General features: G+C 42.5%; 1 protein-coding gene across 4 annotated transcripts in view; it reads right to left on the reverse strand.

Annotated features, from left to right (window-relative positions):
- Positions 1–19379, reverse strand: part of RB1CC1 (RB1 inducible coiled-coil 1) — a 92849-nt gene that overhangs the window by 27553 nt on the left and 45917 nt on the right. For 2 of the 4 annotated variants that reach the window (XM_058699554.1, XM_058699553.1), the window contains exons 9-15: positions 15503–15687; positions 15146–15332; positions 14980–15061; positions 14652–14713; positions 12466–12569; positions 11894–12020; positions 9903–11803 (exon numbers count right to left, since the gene is read on the reverse strand). In XM_058699554.1, the coding sequence (XP_058555537.1) occupies positions 9903–11803; positions 11894–12020; positions 12466–12569; positions 14652–14713; positions 14980–15061; positions 15146–15332; positions 15503–15687 (2648 nt within the window). Of the gene's footprint in view, positions 1–1533; positions 2411–4796; positions 4938–9902; positions 11804–11893; positions 12021–12465; positions 12570–14651; positions 14714–14979; positions 15062–15145; positions 15333–15502; positions 15688–19379 lie in introns of those variants that run through there. The other 2 variants (XM_058699555.1, XM_058699556.1) reach the window with 2 other exon arrangements.

A 19379-nucleotide genomic window follows, 5' to 3' on the forward strand; every position in this document is an offset into this window, starting at 1 on the left:
TTTTTTTTTTTTAATTTTTTCAACGTTTTTTATTTATTTTTGGGACAGAGAGAGACAGAGCATGAACGGGAGAGGGGCAGAGAGAGAGGGAGACACAGAATCGGAAACAGGCTCCAGGCTCCGAGCCATCAGCCCAGAGCCTGACGCGGGGCTCGAACTCACAGACCGCGAGATCGTGACCTGGCTAAAGTCGGACGCTTAACCGACTGCGCCACCCAGGCGCCCCCCTTTCTTTTGTTTTAAAAGTTTGTTCATTTTTGGGGGGGTCAGAGAGGGGCGGGGGGGGGAGAGAGAGAGCGAGCGAGCAAGAGAGTGTGTGAGTAGGGGAGAGGCAGAGGGAGAATCCTGAGCAGGCACTGCGCTGTCAGCATGGAGCCCAACGCCGGGATCAATCTCACAAACCGTGACATCATGACCTGAGCCCACACTGAGGGTCAGGGGCTTTAACCGACTGAGTCGCCCAAGTGCCCCTACTTATTTTTTTTTCAAATGTTTCTTCTGCCTGACAGAGAAGCCTAGAACTGCACCGTCCAGAAACTCCTTCCCAGTTAAGTTCTGAGTTCAAGTTTGCCAATGATAGACAAGAAAGAGTCTGTCAGTCTCCAGAGGTGGCTACGGCTAGATATGGGGGCTACGTAAGATTCCGAAGGGTTTTCCAAGTGAAATGCCTGCACTGGTGTCCCACTAGGCAACTGGTGTGGAAGTCTCCAAGGAACTGTAGCCATTTCCTTTTTTTTGTTTGTTTTTAATGTTTATATATTTTTGAGAGAAAGAGCAAGCAAGGGAAGGGGTCGGGGCGGGGGGTGGGGTGGGGAAGAGAGGACCTAACAGTCTCTGTGCTGTCAGTGCAGAGCCCGATGTGGGGTTCGATCCCAGAGCTGAGATCAACAGTCAGATGCTTAGCCAGCTGAGCCACCCAGGTGACCCTGTAGCCGTTTCCTGACGAGCCACCCACTTTTGGTGCTTCCGATGGCTTTGAATCCAGATTTCCAGGTCTTCAGCAGCAACTCCCTTACCCCGTCCCTCCCTTAGGTCTCCCCAAATTCACAGAAGTTCTCATTTTAATATATAACCCTTTAATCCTGGAGTATTTAAGAGATTCTGTTTTCTAGACTCCATCCTAACAGACACAAATATGATCCTTGGGGGAAAAGAGCATAAAGACAGCAATCTGGAATTGGATGCTCTGATCTGCAGGCAGTCGTGACCTCACTGCCAGCGGGACACGAACTCTGGGAGAATAGGGCATTCCAGGGCCTAACAGCTGACACCTATAGCTGTCTGGCTCAGGTGGCTAAAGGTTTTAGAGACGCCATAGCTGTCCCCACCGAATCCCACCCAGGTGTTTTGGCCAGCAGCAGCAGCCTCTGTTCCCTCATCTAAAGATTAGCGTCCCCTTGCCCCAGGGTCCCATCTCAACAAGCTGACCCCTCTCAACCGGCTCCCCTACTAAGTATTTAATTACTTCCAGACCCATCTCTACTCTCAAATCTCCAGATCCCAGGCGAGTTGAAAATCTAACCAAGGAGGAAGTCCAACTGCAAAGTTTCCATTTATTTTGGTAGCAATATAGGGAACATGTATGGGAATACATCCGACAGGAGTCTGAAGGGGAAGGGCAAACATAGGGATAACCGAGGCCACAATTATCTGTACAGCTACAATAATCAGAGACTCTACATTCAGTGTTAACAGTTTACTTCACTGCCTGCCTGACACCTGGACCTAATGGCCAACACTACAAGAGAATGCGATGCGGAGAGGAGATATTCTAGACTCCAGGCAGGCACACGAAGGCGGGTAGGCCAGATGCAGCTTTTACCTATTGGTGTAACTCAAGTTTTACTGCAACGCGGCCACACCCAGCCATTTATATGGTCTCACTTGCCTCTTGCCAGGTGAGTAGCGTGGACAGAAACCTTATCGAAGGGTTACAGTGGTGCCAACCAGTCCCTTTATCAACGATTCTCAAAGTGTGATCCACGGAACCCCGAGGTGACTAGAACACTTTCAAGGGATCAGTAAGAGCACAGCTATTTTCATAATAATACTAAAATGACATGTCTCTTATACTTTGCTGTCATCTGTACATGATAAGATCGCTGACCCCTCAGCATAAATTAAAGACAACAGTGCCAAACTGTACTTTTAGTCACTGTTTCCTTTCCATCAAGGCAGTCGAAGCGATAAAGAAAAAGGCAGGTTGATTTTGGAACATCCATAATGTGGTAAAAATTGTCACTATCGAAATCTGACCACGGAGTATGCACTTTTTAGTGTCAGGTGTGACAAAATGAGAACATATAAAGCCCTTCTGCCGCTTCCAGAAGCGTGTCTGTCTCACGGAACGGTTCTTGTGTGACTGTTCTGGCTGTGTGAATTTGGCTGCTTTTTTCATCCTATACGATTTCTATTTGAAAAATGACAATCTTTGTTATTTAAATTTGAGTTTTCCAACAGACATTTTTTTTTTTTTTTCCAAAAATGACCCACATGAGTGTGTTACTTCAATGAACACCTGACAGAATTTACCAATGGTAAAATGTCACTCTTTAAGAATAAATTAAAATTTTAGAAAATTTGGGGCACTTGGCTGGCTCCGTCAGATGTTAACTCTTAATCTTGGGGTCATGAATTCAAGCCCCATGTTGGGTGGGCATAGAGAAAATGTAAAACTAACAACACGCCCCCCCGCCCCGTGCCCCAAACCTTAGAAAACTTGTATCTGCCACTATAAGTTTGAGAGCTTCCTAGCACCTAAGATCTTTTTCATAAAATTGGTAGGTATATTAACATCTGATTTTTCTGTCAATAAAACATGTCAGTATTTACAAGATCCGTTTAACTCCGGGAACCAGTGGTTTTCAAATGACCAAAATCATGCACGAGTAAAACATCCACTCCAAGTGCAAGACAGATCGTTCAACAGATATTAGCAAGTAACAGTAGGAAAAAAATCCACTTGACAGTTTAATATTCCATACTGAAACCAATGTTTAAGAAATCATCATTTGTTGGATTTTTATTTAGTATCAAAGAAATATTCACAAGCATCTGAACAAGCTCTTGAAATATACCTCTTTTCCAGTTACATGTAAGTGAAAGGCTGAATTTTTATCACCCGTTAATCAAAAGACACCGCAACAGGGGCGCCTGGGTGGCGCAGTCGGTTAAGCGTCCGACTTCAGCCAGGTCACGATCTCGCGGTCCGTGAGTTCGAGCCCCGCGTCAGGCTCTGGGCCGATGGCTCGGAGCCTGGAGCCTGTTTCCGATTCTGTGTCTCCCTCTCTCTCTGCCCCTCCCCCGTTCATGCTCTGTCTCTCTCTGTCCCAAAAATAAATAAAAAACGTTGAAAAAAAAAAAAAAAACCAAAAGACACCGCAACAGATCGGACGCAGAAACAGGAGACTCCATTAAGCCAAACATTAAGGAGATCTACAAATGTATAAACACAATGGCACTCTTCTCACTAATTTTCATCTTAGAAAATGGTTTTTTAAAGAACAAATTTCGTCTTGAGGAGGACACCCAAAGAATGATGGTGACAGGCACCGTGGAAGAGATTTATTATTTGTACCCTGGGAGGGTCCAGAGAATACACCCTTCGCCAAAGCTTTGGGAAATTCGACTTCAAAAGGCTCTGTAGTGGTACTCCGCGGGACAAGGAGAGCAGAGTGAGGCGAAATCGCTGAAAATCAATGACCTTAACGGGAATGACAAGACTCTGGAGGGGTGGAGGCCGATCAGCGGCACTTAACCAGACACACGATGTGGGGCTGTTACAGACAGCAGTGCTGGAGCGGCAATTAGAAGGTCTGACCCAGAAACACTCTGGTGCTGGCTGTCCGAAGGGCTAAGACAGAACGGGATGATCAAGGATTAAAATTTCAAAAGCCTGTTTTGTTTGGTTTTGTTTTTTTACAACTCAGTATCTGCTGCTCAGAGAGCTAATTAAAATACAGAGGATCACTACCCCTCACCCAATCCCAAGACCTGAGTCAGTCACCAACTACAATGCCAAAGTTTGATAATATGGTCTCTTTTATAGTCTTTAGCATAGGGACCTGTGCCCACTTCTCAGGCTGACTGTGTACTCTGGGTAAGTAATTAACCAACTCTGGAGGGACTAATGAATGCTGGCTCTGAAGGGGCTCGAATGTCACTGCGGTCCACCAGGAGATTACGGACAGCCAGGTGATACACGGAGCTTGGACCCAGTGGGTCCCTTACATCCACAATTTATAGTGCAACAGACACAAAAGCAACTGTTGGAGATACCCTGTTGGTTCCCTTATTTACAGAATGGAGACGTATCATGGTGAAAAGCCAAGTCAAATCCCTAAAACCGCCTCTCGCTTCACATGATATAAGGGAGATTTCTACCACATTCTCATTCAACTTAAGTGTGTGTCCTGTAGAAAACACACAAAAACAATGGATTCTCGTCAATTCGATCAGGCAGCGGCTCCAAGAAAACAGTTATTCCACACATGCCCACACGCCTTCACACATGCCCTAACCACTACCTGACACGGAGCTACTGACTTAGTGCTTTCTTTCCTCTTCGTAGCTCTAAGTAGACACCGGGGCTGACAAACTCCTTTAAAGGGACGGGTGAACATTTTCGCCGGATGACCCGTCACACCTACTCAACTACGCCAAAAGCAACCACAGGCAACAAACAGGTCAAGGAACGGGTGTCTGTGTATTCCGATACAGCTGCGTTTACAAAAACAAGTGGTGAGCTGGATTCCCACAGGCCAGTCTGTCAATCCCTAGTATAGACCCCAAGAGTCCGTCAGATTTCACCTACAGCAACAGCAATACGCTTCCAATGTCTTATCGTCTCTGGATTATACCAATTCTCTAGTCCTCTGTTAAAACCACGCTGGCAGGGATATTGGTCTTCTGGCGATTCCTCAAGATATCACACTAATCTGAGAGGTGGGGAAAAAGAAGAAAAAAAACAGATCACACCAATCCGATACAGTTATGGCATTTATGCTCCTTGGGCCAAGTAGGCAAAAGCGGCAACCACCTGAGCTACCAGGGCAAGGCACACGTGTGCCAGAAGGTGAGCGACAAAGCAACAGATGAAAATTCAGCTGCTTGTTGGCACGGTGAAATTTCTAAGCGCCCGGTGGTCTGATCACGTGAGCTGCCCCCTCTAAGGTGAAGGGCCAAGCTGCTGCCAGGTGAGCATCTCGGAATCTTGCAGGCAAGACGCACCTGGGTATGCCGCTCCGCCTCATTTACGGGAGAACCTGTGAGGCTCCCTGGTCGGTAGAAGGCCCAGAGCGACGAGCAAGTGGCTCGGCCCCTCGGGCCACATTTGCCAGAAGACGCCTGAAGTGTCGGTAGCAGAGATGAACACCGCACAGAGCTTTTGGCGAGGCCGATACGAGAAATCACAGCTGAGACCCTTAGAATTGTGAAGCGCACGACCAGCTCCCTGTCGTAAAGTGACTGCGGCTTGCTGCTGGGGCTGTACAGATTGACAGACTGGCCACGGTCCCCCAAGCTACTGGGTGGCCTGAGCTGACCGTCGTCAAGCGAATACTTGAAACCACAGCCTGGGTATACACAGCAGTCTTCTTTCAGAAGACAGGTGTGGCGTGCGTGAGAGCCAACGAAATACGGCACAAGTAAGAAGCTCCGGTTCCCAAGGTGCCTCCTCCCGCTACACTGCCTCTCTCCCCCTCACCGCTCTGACATTCACCAGGAGCGAAAAAAACTGGCAGGCCTGGTTTCATCAGGATTCTGCAAAATGCACTGCCACGATTCAAAGGTCCAGTTGAGGTCCAGAGCCCCACTGAGGAGTGGCTCCGAAGAAGAGTAGAGAAGGGAAAGTTCCCAGCGGCAACATGTCAAACAGTGTACCCGAAGTTAGCTGGGAGGAGAAATGGTCAGGGGTACAGATTTACGCTGCTTCATGGAGACTGGTCAAAGGCTCGGCTGGATAGTGAGGGACTCGGGAGAAAGAAGATTGAAAGCTGGTGGGAAGGTTTCTGGAAAAGAAATACGGATCACACTCTTAACTGTGCAGGATATGTAAGTATGAGATTAGGTTCTGAGTATATTCTGTCCCGCTGTGAGGAACCTCTTAATTCTCAGATGGGCAAGGTGAGCATTCTGTGAGTATCAATCAGTCCTATTCAAAAGGTTCACGGACAACTATCCACAGAGGCAGGAAGTGAGGTTACATATGGGCTCGGTAACATGGATTTCTGTGCGTCTAGTAACCAGCAGCGAGCCCCCGATATGGCAGTGCTCATTTGGGAGACCAGCCAGCTACCTGGTGGCAGGCTGATCCCACGGGACTGTTTCCGTCATAAAAAGGATAGTAATCTGTCTTCACAAAGACAGTTTATTACTCTCCAAATGGAATTACCTTCCATGCCCGCAGTATTTCTGAACATACCCACCATTCTGGAACAGACAAAAGGACTTATTCACTGCCATGATATTCTACTAGAATTGCTTCTGAACAAGGAATTTCATTTTACAGCGAAACATATGTAGCCATGGCCTGTAGCCCATGGAAGTCACTTATCTTACCACATAGGCCAACCCTTAAAACAGCTGGGTTGATACAACTGTGGATCACTGCACCGAAAGCTCAGTTAGGGTACCAGATGGGCGGCATTCTGAATGGCCAGGCTGAAGGATGCAGTGCGTGCCCTGAACCACAGACTACTTTGTGAAACGAATCCTCCCACAGTTAGAACACACAGGCTGGACAACCAGGGATGAAAACTAGAATAACTAGTATTTCAATGAGCCAAGAGCAAAAATTTTGCTTCCCTTCCCTACAACTCTGGACCCTGCCAGTTTAGTTCCCTGCAAAAGAATTCCTTTGCCAAGAGACAGAACCGGGGCCCCAGTGAACTGGAAGCTTCAACCACCACATGGACACCTAGGGCTCATCGCAGCACGGAATCAACACACAAAGAAAGAAGCTGCATTATGTACTGATACGACTGAACTTATCAACGGGAAACAGCTGCTCCTACACTGTAAGGGCAGAGGAAGATGCCTGAAAGTCAGAAGCTTTCCTAGGATGTCTCTTGGCACTGCTGTGTCCATTGAGAAACAAATGAGCACCTACATGAACCGCATTACAGGAGGAACCATTAACGGCAGTCTCTTCAGGCCAAGAAGTGAAATCAGCGGAGGTAACGTCTAAGGTAGAAAATGGAGTGCGGAACAGAAGGAAGCTGCAAATACCTACTAGAGTTGCAAGACTAATTAGAGAAATAAAGACTACCATAATTAAACCTCTACATATTGGATCAACTTTTTTTTATCTTTATTCCCCTTCTCTCATTATTTTACTATGTAATAAATGTTGTGACAATTGTAGTTAACCCTGTATTTCAGTATTTAACCTACAGAATATCAAAGAGAGATTAGGTCTGTGCAGAGAGAAACATGAAGAGCTCCAGGACGGCTAAAATGACAGAATGAGTCTCACGTGTTGAAGAGGGTGAGGCTATCGGAGGTGATGTGAGGGACATAAGCTGAATCACGTCCAACAGAAACCTGACATTTTAAGTGTCTTTATTTGGAATCAATATGGGTAGAGACAGGAAGGCTCCCCTGAGTTGGAAATGGGAGGTATACAGTGCTGGACTGTCATCATTCTGCCACTGCTCTCCCCCCTCTTCTAGAATCTCATCCGCACTGTACTGCAGAGAGGCTGTATTTCCGAGAATCCCCTTCTAACTGCAAGTTTTCCAATGAAAAGAAGTTAGGAAAAAACTTCAAATAAACCAAAAGAAGGAAATCAATGAATTAAAAAAGGAAGAAGTCCTTGAAAACACTTGAAATCTGCAAAACAATCCTTCTCTGGAAATCCAAGATGCTAATCCATTTTAGTATTTTTTCCTATCTTTTAAAGAAGTTTACTTATTTTGAGAGAGAGTGCACACGCACAAGATCTGGAAAGGAGAAAGGCAGTCCAGGCTTACTCTCCAGAGGTGGGTGTACCCAAGATAATTTCCACAGGAGCTTCCTGTCAAGTGAGTGAGAGCGGCCCATTTTGTGCTACAGACTGAGCTGCATCACTGGGGCTTGGAAGAGATTCTGGGTCGCCACGGCAGCTTTCCAGTGAGCCGTGAAGAGCTATCAGCTTTGGTGGGCATTTCAGCATCTGTTTTCTTTCACCAGAGCTTTCCTTGTTTTTAGAAGCCATTCCCTTGACCTTAGCTCCTCTAGCCCCGTAAATGTTCGTGCAGGCCCTGATTCCTGGGTTAAACCCTCCAATCCCCCCAGAATACGTAAAGAGTTTCTGTTTTCAAAACAGAAGGGGAAGCTGAGCTGTAGGTCAATATATGCATATTACACAGCAGAAAGTCAATCACAAGAGACTGTAAAAGTGATCAGGCAAGAAACAGGTTAAAACATACCAGGCATACAAACCTATAAATATATTCACTTGGAAGAATTTGTGATAGAGCTCGTGGATAATGCTCCAGAAATTCTTTATCAGGCCATAAAACCCCTCCGTGGAATTTAAAGAGCAGAAATAACTGAAGACTACTTCTCTGGTCAAAAGGCAGTAACATCAGACAGGAACAATATTAAAAATGCAAGAAACCCAAAGCCCCCAAAAAACAACCCCCACTGTATAAAACCTGGAATTTAAAAACATTATCTTTTGAACCGCAGAGGGAATAACTGAACTTTAGTATGAACTTTAATATCAAGAAAATAACAATGAAACTAGCCCCAATTTAGAATTTAGCCTTTACTAAGCGCTGCTCAGAGGAAGGTGTTATCTTTCATACATACGCAACTTCTTAAAATGGTTTATTTACTTTATTTATTTACTTTGAGAGAGCGAGAGAGCACGAGCGAGCAGGGGAAGGGGCAAAGAGAGAGGTGAGAGAATCCCAGGCAGGTTCCGCCACTGCCAGTGCAGAGCCTGATGCAGGGCTCGATCCCACCAACCATGAGATCACAACCTGAGCCGAAATCAAGAGTTGGGATGCTTAACCGACTGAGCCACCCAGGTGCCCCACACATCCACAATTTAAAAAGAAGGGAAAACAGTAATTTTCAACTGGAAGAAATTAGAAAAAAAAAACTTCACATAAACCAAAGGGAATTTAATGAATTAAAAAAGAAGTCGTGGGGCGCCTGGGTGGCGCAGTCGGTTAAGCGTCCGACTTCAGCCAGGTCACGATCTCGCGGTCCGTGAGTTCGAGCCCCGCGTCAGGCTCTGGGCTGATGGCTCGGAGCCTGGAGCCTGTTTCCGATTCTGTGTCTCCCTCTCTCTCTGCCCCTCCCCCGTTCATGCTCTGTCTCTCTCTGTCCCAAAAATAAAAAAAAAATAAAAAAAAAAAAAACGTTGAAAAGAAAAAAAGGAAGTCGTCCTTGAAAACACTTGAAATTTGAAAAAAAAAAAAACCATCCTCTGGAAGTCCAAGTGCTAACCCATTTTATTTTTATTATTTTTTCTATTTTTTTTTTAAGTTTATTTAATTTGAGAGAGTGCACACGCACACATGTGCTCACGGGGGAGGGGCACAGAGAGTGAAGTGAGCGAGTGAGCGAGCGAGAATCCCAAACGGGCTCCACACTGTGAGCAAGGAGCCCTACAAATCGTAAGATCAGGACTTGAGCCGAAATCAAGAGTCAGATGCTTAACTGACTGATCCACCCAGGGGCCTGATCAAGATACTAATCCATTTTACAAAGCCACTAATGGACTTAGGTAGTGTTATTTTTTAAATGTTTCTAAGAAACACTGACTACAAAAGTTTTTATTTTATAAAAATACCTGTTACTATGTTTACCTAAGATACGTAAGTAAATCAAGGTACTGTGATTACACACACAATTAAAATCTGACTCGCCAATATTTTCATTCTACAATTACAGCCTAGAGTAATTCTTACCTTTTTGCTAGTTGATTCTCAAGATGTTTAACTTTTTCTAATAACTCTTTCTCAACAGCTTCTCTCTCCAATTTAAACTCCTTTAGGGCAGTCCGAATAGCTTCTTCTTTTTCACAATTAAGCTTCTGAATTAACCGTTCTCGGTCTTGTTCCTGGCTCATGACAAACTTCTCTTTGTCCGTCTCAAGTTTCTGGATAATAGCTTCATACTTCTCTTCCTGCTGGGTGAGTTTTTCCTCTTTTTGCTTCTCAAGAGCACTCAATTCCGCATCCAGTTTACCCTGCAGTTCAGCTATTTCTTCTTTCAGGTTTTTTTCCACTTCAAATGCTTGGTGGTGCAAGGATGTTACTTGGTTTAATTCAGCTTTCAGCAGGTCAGATTCTTCTTCGTGTCTACTAATTAACTCTGAAATGCACTGATCTTTTTCAATGGTCATTAAAGTTCTTAGTTCTGCCAAGCCCACCTGGTAGCTTTCGTTATTATCCTGAATCTTTTGGTTGAGTTTACTTATCTCTGTTCTCAAATTTTCCGTCTCTTGTTCAAGGAGAGATTTTAAGGTCTCCTTCTGCTGGGCTCTGCTTTCTTCCAGCAAAATTTTTATTTCATCGGTTTCTGCTTCCTTCAACGCAAGTTCAACCTCTAACTTACATCTCACGTCCGACAGATCGGAAACTTTGAGTTTTAATTCCTGGAGCTGTTGTTCTTTCTCCTGGATAGCGGCGGCATGAGACTCCTGGATCTGGTCGATTCTGTGCTGATTCTCCTTCTTCAATTTCTCCAAAGACGCCCCGTGGTCGGTCTTAGCCTTCTCGACCTCCTGCATGTGCCTGGCGTGCAGAGCGTCCTCGAGCTCCTTGAGGTGACGCTGCTCTAAGCCCTGGAGCTCCGTCCGCAACAACTGAATCTTCTCATCATTTTCCACGTGGAGCTTCTGCAGGTCTTCCAGAACGGTCTCCCGCGAGTGTTTCAGCTCGTCGATTTCGCAGCTCTGAGTGCGCATGAGACTTTCCATCTCCAGCAACTTCTGATCCTTCTCATTTTGCAGGCAGATGACGGCTTCTTTTTCATGTTTAACCAAAGCAAATTCGTTATCTTTGTTTTGTAAAACCTCCTCGAGGCACGCCAAGTCTCCTTTCAGCTTTTTAATTTTGTTTTCGTTTTCCTCGCTCTCCTTTCTGAGTGCAGCAAGTCTGTCTTCGTACTCACTTTTTAAAGACTGCAGTTCTTTTTGATGTTTTTCGTTTAGTGTCATTTCCAGAGAATATCTTACCTTTTCAATAACGTTTCTTATTTCTAATGCTGTACATTTTAAAGAATTTGAGAAGTCACACTGTCCTTTCTGGACAAATGTTCTGAAGTGGCAAAGGTCTTTCTTGATGGTTTGTATACTGAAATGCGAGTCTTGGGCAACAAGTCGGCACTTTTCCAATTGGACATTTAGAGAAGCATGATCTCCTAAATCCTCTTTCCCACATACAGTTGTATCCTGCATCCGTCTACTGTCTATTGCATTGATGACTGATGAATAAAGCGATTCCACCATCATTTCTGGACTCTGTGGATCACTTATAGGATTAGGAGATGACAAATTTTCTTCTATTACAAACTCATTCACAGCAGACATAAAATCCGATTCAGGACTTTCTGCTAATGAATCTAAGTCCAATGAAACTTGATGAATAGTCTGTTCTATGTTTGGATGAGGGATAGTTTCAAAATCAAAGGTATGTGCATCGATGCTATCTGGAGATAATTCTTCTAAGGGACACACCGCAGGACACAAGGGATCCTGAACGGCGAGCGGAGGAGGAGTTCTCGGTGAGGTAGTAGTTGCAATTCCTGCTGTACTTTCTATCCTTGGTGAGGAAGCCGACTGCGGGGATACCTGACCCATGGATGCCTGGAAGAGAGAGGGACAGGCTTTACAGAGCTACAGCAACAAAAACACGTAATACCAGTGAAGCAAACCACTTGTAAGAACTTAATTTGCCTTTTGTTCACTCAGTAGATCTGTAATGGTCTGTGACATTTCATCCAAACTTTGTGCTGCTTTTACCAAATTGTGTAGAGCGAGTACATGCTGGTGTAGAGGTTCAAAATCACAAAGTAAGGGAACCCTGAAACAGAATGCAATTAAATTAGAGTTCTGATTCTGCAACGACAAGATGGATACCTACACGCAAATATGTCAAACTATGTCCAAAATAACTACAGTATTAACATCCTCTTCAAATCAACCCCAGCAACAGCTTCAGGGGCCTGAGGCATAATCATTACAGTGATGAATTAGAAATCCCCCACAGTATACAAAAAGTCCGAGTAATTACTAGAAAAGAAATTAATTGCACGTAAGGCATTAATTTCCTTCTGTTTTATCTTCGTTTTCTGATCATTTGCATATTCCCTAGAAATTTCCTAAAGCAGCACAGGAAAGCCAGTCTGTCATAACGCATTTCTATATTCGGGCATCTCCTAAGACTACTGGTGCTACTTTCCACAGCTCCAAAATAAGGAAAACATTGTACGGGGATAACCCAAGTCAAAAACACTAATGACATTTACCTGAGGAATGGCTGAACTTCTGAAGGACAAAATGATTGCAGAAACTGTAGATCTTTTAATGAAATATCTGGAAGTTCACAGTCAAACTTTCGAGGCTTCTGTGTCTACACAAAACAAAACAAATCAACTCAAAAATGACCAAAAGACATAAGAGGACAAATTCACAAATGCTTTTTTACTGTCATTAATTCCAACATAACAAAGAAGCAAACGTGCTACAAAGCCCCTACTAACATTTAAGGAATAGAATAAAACAAAATAAAAACAAGGGACTATTCAATGACAACATGGTATACTATTTTCTGAGTCTCAAGTAACTGGGAACCATAAGCTGTTGGTGATTAACTGTCGACACAGTTCCTTTCTCTCGTCAGCTTTTTAAAAATGGGGTAGCAGCCTGTCAACATTAAAGGAACACATCTGCGTCACTAGCACATAGGCTGTTTCCGAAGTTTTCTTTGACTTACAGCCTCACCATGAAGATCTCTCTAGCCCTGGCCCCATCTCTATACCTATCACTTACTAGCAGGCCTTGTTGCTGTACTGTGAAAAGTTTTCTCCTACGTAACACTGCCTTGCTTGCCTTTCGCTGATCTTTTTTCCATTACATTTTCAAATATAAACTCTTAGCCGATTTCAGCTTCTTTAAAAACAAATTAGATTTATAACATCATTTCTTTATGATATTGGCAAGAAATACTTTGAGAGAGAGAGAGAGAGAGAGAGGGGCAGGCAGCGTGTGTGGGGGAGGGGCAGAGAGAGAGAAGGAGACAGAGAATCCCAAGAGGCTCCGTACTGTCAGGGTGGAGCCAGGTGTGGGGCTGGAACTCACGGAACGGTGAGATCACAACCTGAACGGAACCGAGAGTCCGATGCTTAGCCGACCGGGCCCCCCAGGTCCCCCCGAGAAATACAACTGTTAAAGTAACTCCAATTGTTGGATTCATTACCTAACCAGATTTAGAAATGTCAAGATGTTCTTCATTAAAGAGTGTGGGGAACCCCATTACATCGCTTATTCTTAGATATTCAAAATTACATAGTTAAAGCCCTAAGAAATCCTGCAGTATACAAACATGGTTAACAGCTAAGCAGTGTATCTGAAGACCAACAAAAAAACCTACAGCATTTCCCGAACTTCTTTGCCCTGTGGAATCATTTTTTTCATGAAATAAAATGATCGATCCCCGGTAATCCTGGTTTCACAACACAAATGTATTTCTCATGGGTTCGATGAAGACCACCTCAAGAGCTAGCTACCCTCTTCTGATCTGTAAACAAATGAATAAAACAGGACGGAGGTGGTGGTGGTAGCAGTGGTGGTGAAGACAATGAAAAGGGGAGAGGACAGAAGGGCGAGAAGGGGCCGGGACGGGGAGAAAAAGGAGGGGAGAGAGAAAGAGGAGGGGGAAGGACACGGGCAACATAATAAGCAAATCTGTTCCTACCGATCAACAGCTTAACAGTATGGTATGGCTTATCCTCCTGGGTTATGAAAACCCTTGACTGAAAACTATGAATGTATCTTAGAGTTAAATGACAACTGGCTTTTAAAACCAAAACTGTTTTTACGTTGATAAAAAAAAAAATCCTACATGTTTCTGAAAATCTCCCTCCTTCTGAAATAAAGGTTTGAACATATACAAAATATAGTCACGGTTAGAAAATATACACACAAGGGGTGCCTGGGTGGCTCTGTCAGTTAAGCGTCCGACTTCAACTCAGGTCATGACCTCATGGTTCGTGAGTTTGAGCCCTGCGTCGGGCTCTGTGCTGACAGCTCAGAGCCTGGAGCCTGCTTGGGATTCTGTGTCTCCCTCTCTCTCTGCCTCATCCCCGCTCACACTCGAGCTCACCCTCTCTCTCAAAAATAAACAAACATTAAAAAATAAATTAAAGGGGCGCCTGGGTGGCTCAGTCGGTTAAGCGTCCGACTTCAGCTCAGGTCACGATCTCGCAGTCTGTGAGTTCGAGCCCCGCGTCGGGCTCTGGGCTGATGGCTCAGAGCCTGGAGCTTGCTTCCGATTCTGTGTCTCCCTCTCTCTCTGCCCCTCCCCCGTTCATGCTGTGTCTCTCTCTGTCTCAAAAATAAATAAACGTTAAAAAAAAAAAATTTAATAAATAAATAAATAAATAAATAAATAAATAAATAAATAAAAAAGAAAAAGAAAAAAGAAAATACATACACAAAAGGACGGGGGCCAGGAGTCCAATCCCTTAAACAGACGATTTCTTAAAAAGGACTTCCCTGTGTAAAGAAATGAACAACATGGTTATTTTATAACTTTCTATTTCGGGGGGGAAAAAACCCTCTGGTTTTTAAAAAAACAAATGGACAATTCTTCATATTTGAATCTTAACAATGGATTCAACTCTACAGACCTTAAAAGCAATGTTCCTCCAGATCTGCCTGTAATTAATATCACATACATGCTACATAATAATACATTCATACCTACAAAACAGAAACAGCATTTTTCATCACATATAAATTTATTAGTGAAGACCACTTACTAAACAATTTCCCAAAGGATTCCCTTTTTGACTTTTCAGCTTCGTATAATCGCTTTCCATCTTTGACCAAAGCACCAGCCCACTAAGAGGAGGAAAGCTGACGTTAGTATCACGCACCAATTCATTAAGGCTCATACACAACGAGAACAGAATTCAACTTGCGTACCTCCCTGTAGTGTTTAATGAACATTTTTCTCCTTACAACCTCAACAACAGCTAAGCAGTACATCTGAGGAACTGTACTAAGAGCTTCAACAATTTTGACTCTTTCTAACAGTTCTATTACGAGGCGGAGCAAAGCTTGCAATTTCTCTCCGTCTTGATCAGCATGAAGCATCACAAAGCAACACCACCTATAGAATGAAATTGAGACACACAAACTCTATAAAAATGATCTAATCCCAAGTTTATCAACCAATCAAATATTTCAATGTAATGGTAAGAGACAATGACTCCATTACGTGGTAGAAATTTTAAAAATCAATGCTAGCCACCCTAGATTCGATGGAACAGAGTCACTTACTTCAGTCTGACATGTAGGTTATTTGCTAGCTCCTGTTTGGCAGTGGTACACTTCTGTTTAATATCCAACAGTTTTCTATGATTTTGCAACATAATCATCAACTGATTTGCGTGACTCAGGCACAAATCAGGTAATACAGATGCATCCTTCAAGTTTTCAGCTCTCATCTGATTAGCTAAAAATCCCTTCGAGAGAAAATATTGAAAAGGATATTAACTTTCTTTCATGAAAGACATCAACATTCATTTAAGAGGAAAAATCTTTGTTAAACATGAACTGTTCTACTTTCAAACATGATTTTTTTTTTAAAGTTCATTTATTCTGAGGGAGGGAGAGAGACGGCGAGAGCGAGCACGCACCCACATGGGAGGGGCAGAGAGCGAGCGAGGAAATCCCAAGCAGGCTCTGTGCTGACAGCACGGACTTACAAACATGAGATCATGACCTGACCCGAAATCAAGAGTTGGAGCTCAGCCAACCCTTAAACAAGATTTTAAAAATCTACTTTACCGAATGTAGGTATGTTCATAAAAAGAGATTGTTTTTGAGAACTCTCTGCTCATCTAATTCTACTCCATTTTCATGCTAGGCGATTAAAAAAAAACAACAACAACAAAAACCCAATGGGAAGAATGATTTGTCCAAGGATTACACTTGGTCAAATTACAACTGGAACTTATGTGTCTAGACTCCTAAGACATCATGGGTCAGTCAGAGCATGACATTACATAAAACATGGGCACTGATTTTAAGCCATGAAATAACTGACTTAATCTAACCTCTATGATACTCAATAGTATTTTGTACATTTCCCCAAATGAGTAACAATCAATTGACTGCACTTTTTATTGAAAAGTCATTCCTCTCTCCAGTATTTCTGGACTATATTTTGTTCTACTATACAGATAGATATATAGATACATAGACAGATAGGTAGGTAGATAGATGAGTGCAAATATTGTTAGAACAATAACTTAAATGTGTAATTAAACAAAATTTTTTAATATGTATTTATTATTGATAGACAGAGAGACAGAGCCCGAGCAGGGGAGGGGCAGAGAGAGAGGGAGAGACAGAATCCAGAGCAGGCTCCAGGCTCCAAGCTGTCAGCACAGAGCCCAACACGGAGCTCGAACTCACAAACCACGACATCGTGACCCGAGCTGAAGTTGGACGCTTAACCAACTGAGCCACCCAGGAGCCCCTTAAGTGTGTAATTTTACAATGCGATTTATTATTTGGTAAGAAAAATAACTCTCGTACTTTTTCTTGGCTATCCTTACTCAGTTGTTTTCATAGGTATATGCATCATTTTGTTAAGTAGGAGTTGTGTTTAGGCTACAAATTAATTCAGACAGATATGCCATATTTAAAACAAGGTAGTTGTGGGGTGCCTGGGTAGCTCAGTAGGTTAAGAGTCTGATTCTTGATTTCAGCTCAGGTCAGGTCATATCTCACGGTTCGTGGGCTCGAGTGCCGAGCCTTCTTTGGATCCTCTGTCTCCCTCTCTCTATCCCTCTCACTCTCTCTCTCTCAAAAAACAACAAAAAAATAAATGTTAAAAAAAAAAAAAAAAAAGGTAGTTGTGTGTACAAAACTTTAACCAAAACCTAACAGCAAACACTTAAAAAAGGTCCAAAGACATCCTGATGATGTTATTACTAAGTATTTTTATTGTTTTTGTAGGTTCTTTTTCCTTCTCTAAATAATTAAGGTGCTATCCAAGTTTCGGGACTTGCACGTCCACCCTACTCCCATACTTGCTGCTGTAAATAATTATCCTTCTAGGAACAATATGGCTGGCGACAGTACGTCTTCCAACTTTTGGTAGTTCTCACTCTCCTTTCTGTTTCATGTCTTTCTAAATTTCAAGAACACATTTGAATTTAAATGATGTGCATTAAAATAAAGTCAAAATGGTTTAATATCTGCAAATAAGACAATTTCAACAGTAATTGTGTATCTTACTTCCGCTGCAATATGCTATATGCTCAACTGTGACTATATTTTTCCGAATTAAAAAAAAACTTACTGCGCTTTCATCAACCGTGTTAAAATCTTAGTAAGTTTTCAACTACTCTTTACTGAACCCAAGTAAATTACATCATCCATCCCCCAAACTAAATTCTAGACTATCAATAAAGAACTTCCTGAAAGCGGGAGCACATATATGCAAATGTTGCAAGAAAAAATGTAAATCCATTTTCAATAAAATAAATTTGTTACACCATCCTTAGTATAATAGACTAAGTAGAAAAATCCTTACAAGGTACAAGCTTCTTAAAATAAGTCACAGGAACGAAAAGTACAGCAGAGGGAACAGAGTCAACAATACTGTCGTAATGTCATATGGTGACAGATGGTGATTACACTTAATTACGGTAAGCACCAAGTAATGTACAGAAGTGTTCAGTCACTACATTGTAGACCTAAAACTAATAGAGTATTGCATGTCAACTATGCTTAAATTTTAAAAAAGTAAATAAAAAAACCAGAATAATCTCTGATGTCATGTAGTATTAATTTTTTGTGTAAATAAGGATTGATAGCTACATGACGCATACATGTTTAAAAGAAAATTACATAGGTGACTGAGCGAGGATAGAAAGCAGAACTTAAACTATATCATAATTCTGAATTTCACTAGATTATCTAATAAGAATTAAATAATCATGACAACGTTCTAAAGAAATATAACTACTTGCTAGTTTACTACAGTATTTACGACTGCCCTCAAGATGTATTCTGTGAACTTTTCGTTTAGGAAGAAGATTCCTTGTTATTTATTTATTTTTGAGAGAAAGAGAGCGAGAGAGAGACAGAGTGTGAGCAGGGAAGGGGCAGAGAGACAGGGAGACAGAGAGTCCCAAGCAGGCTCCCTGCTGTCAGCGTGTAGAGCCTGACGCAGGGCTTGAACTCACAAAATAATGAGATCATGACCTGACTGAAATCAAGAGTCAGGTGCTTAACCCACCGAGCTGCCCGGGTGCCGCCCCTGTTATTTTCTTAGTTTGCTGATAATCCTTAAGGATAAGAAGATGGCTAAAGAAATAATACATACTGAATAAATTTTCAAGGCTCCAGTGTTCACAGACCTGGTGAAGTTTCTCTGTCAGACCAGATAGAAGGGTCCATAAACATCACCAGAAGTGTTGTGGTTTTAAAAAAATTACTCGCTTAAAGCTTCCTGAACTGATCTTTATCATATAAGATATGTAGACAATAAATCTCCTTCTATCATTTCTTTTCCTTTCTCTTCAAGAATGCTTAGAAGATTGAACTGCTATGTAGATAAAATGAACTACACAAAATTGTGTTTCCACAAGATTTAAAATCAATTCCTCAAATCAATTAATCTGAATTTATCTACTTTCACCAACCACATTCTCAACAAAATACTGATAAGCAAAGAAAATATGTGCAATGGGAAAAAAAAATATTAGATGTAACAAAACGGACAGATGAGACATCTATAAATAAAATGTGAAAGATTCCAGACCAGATTAAAGAGAATTCTGACATTTCACAAACTTAAGACTATGCTAACCCAAATTCTGATTCTAGAAGTATTGATCGCCTACCTACTATGGGTCAGGAACAGTGACAAGGCACTGTGAACAGGGCAATGAGAAAGACAGACTACAGTCCTGCTGGCGTGGAGCTTATATTCTTCAAGAAGAAAGTGCTTTTTAAAAAACACACACCATCACTTAAATATGATTATGACATAGGCTAAGAACAACATGCGAAGAGAAAATAAATCGGATCAAGACTGCAAAATCAGACAAAGCTTGTCTGTGGAAGTGATGTCTCAGTTAAAACCCTTGACTCTGAATCCCGTGACAGTCAAATACATAAAAATAGGGGAGTGAAAAGT

The sequence above is a fragment of the Neofelis nebulosa genome, chromosome 14, assembly GCF_028018385.1.
Source record: "Neofelis nebulosa isolate mNeoNeb1 chromosome 14, mNeoNeb1.pri, whole genome shotgun sequence".
NCBI lineage: Eukaryota > Metazoa > Chordata > Mammalia > Carnivora > Felidae > Neofelis > Neofelis nebulosa.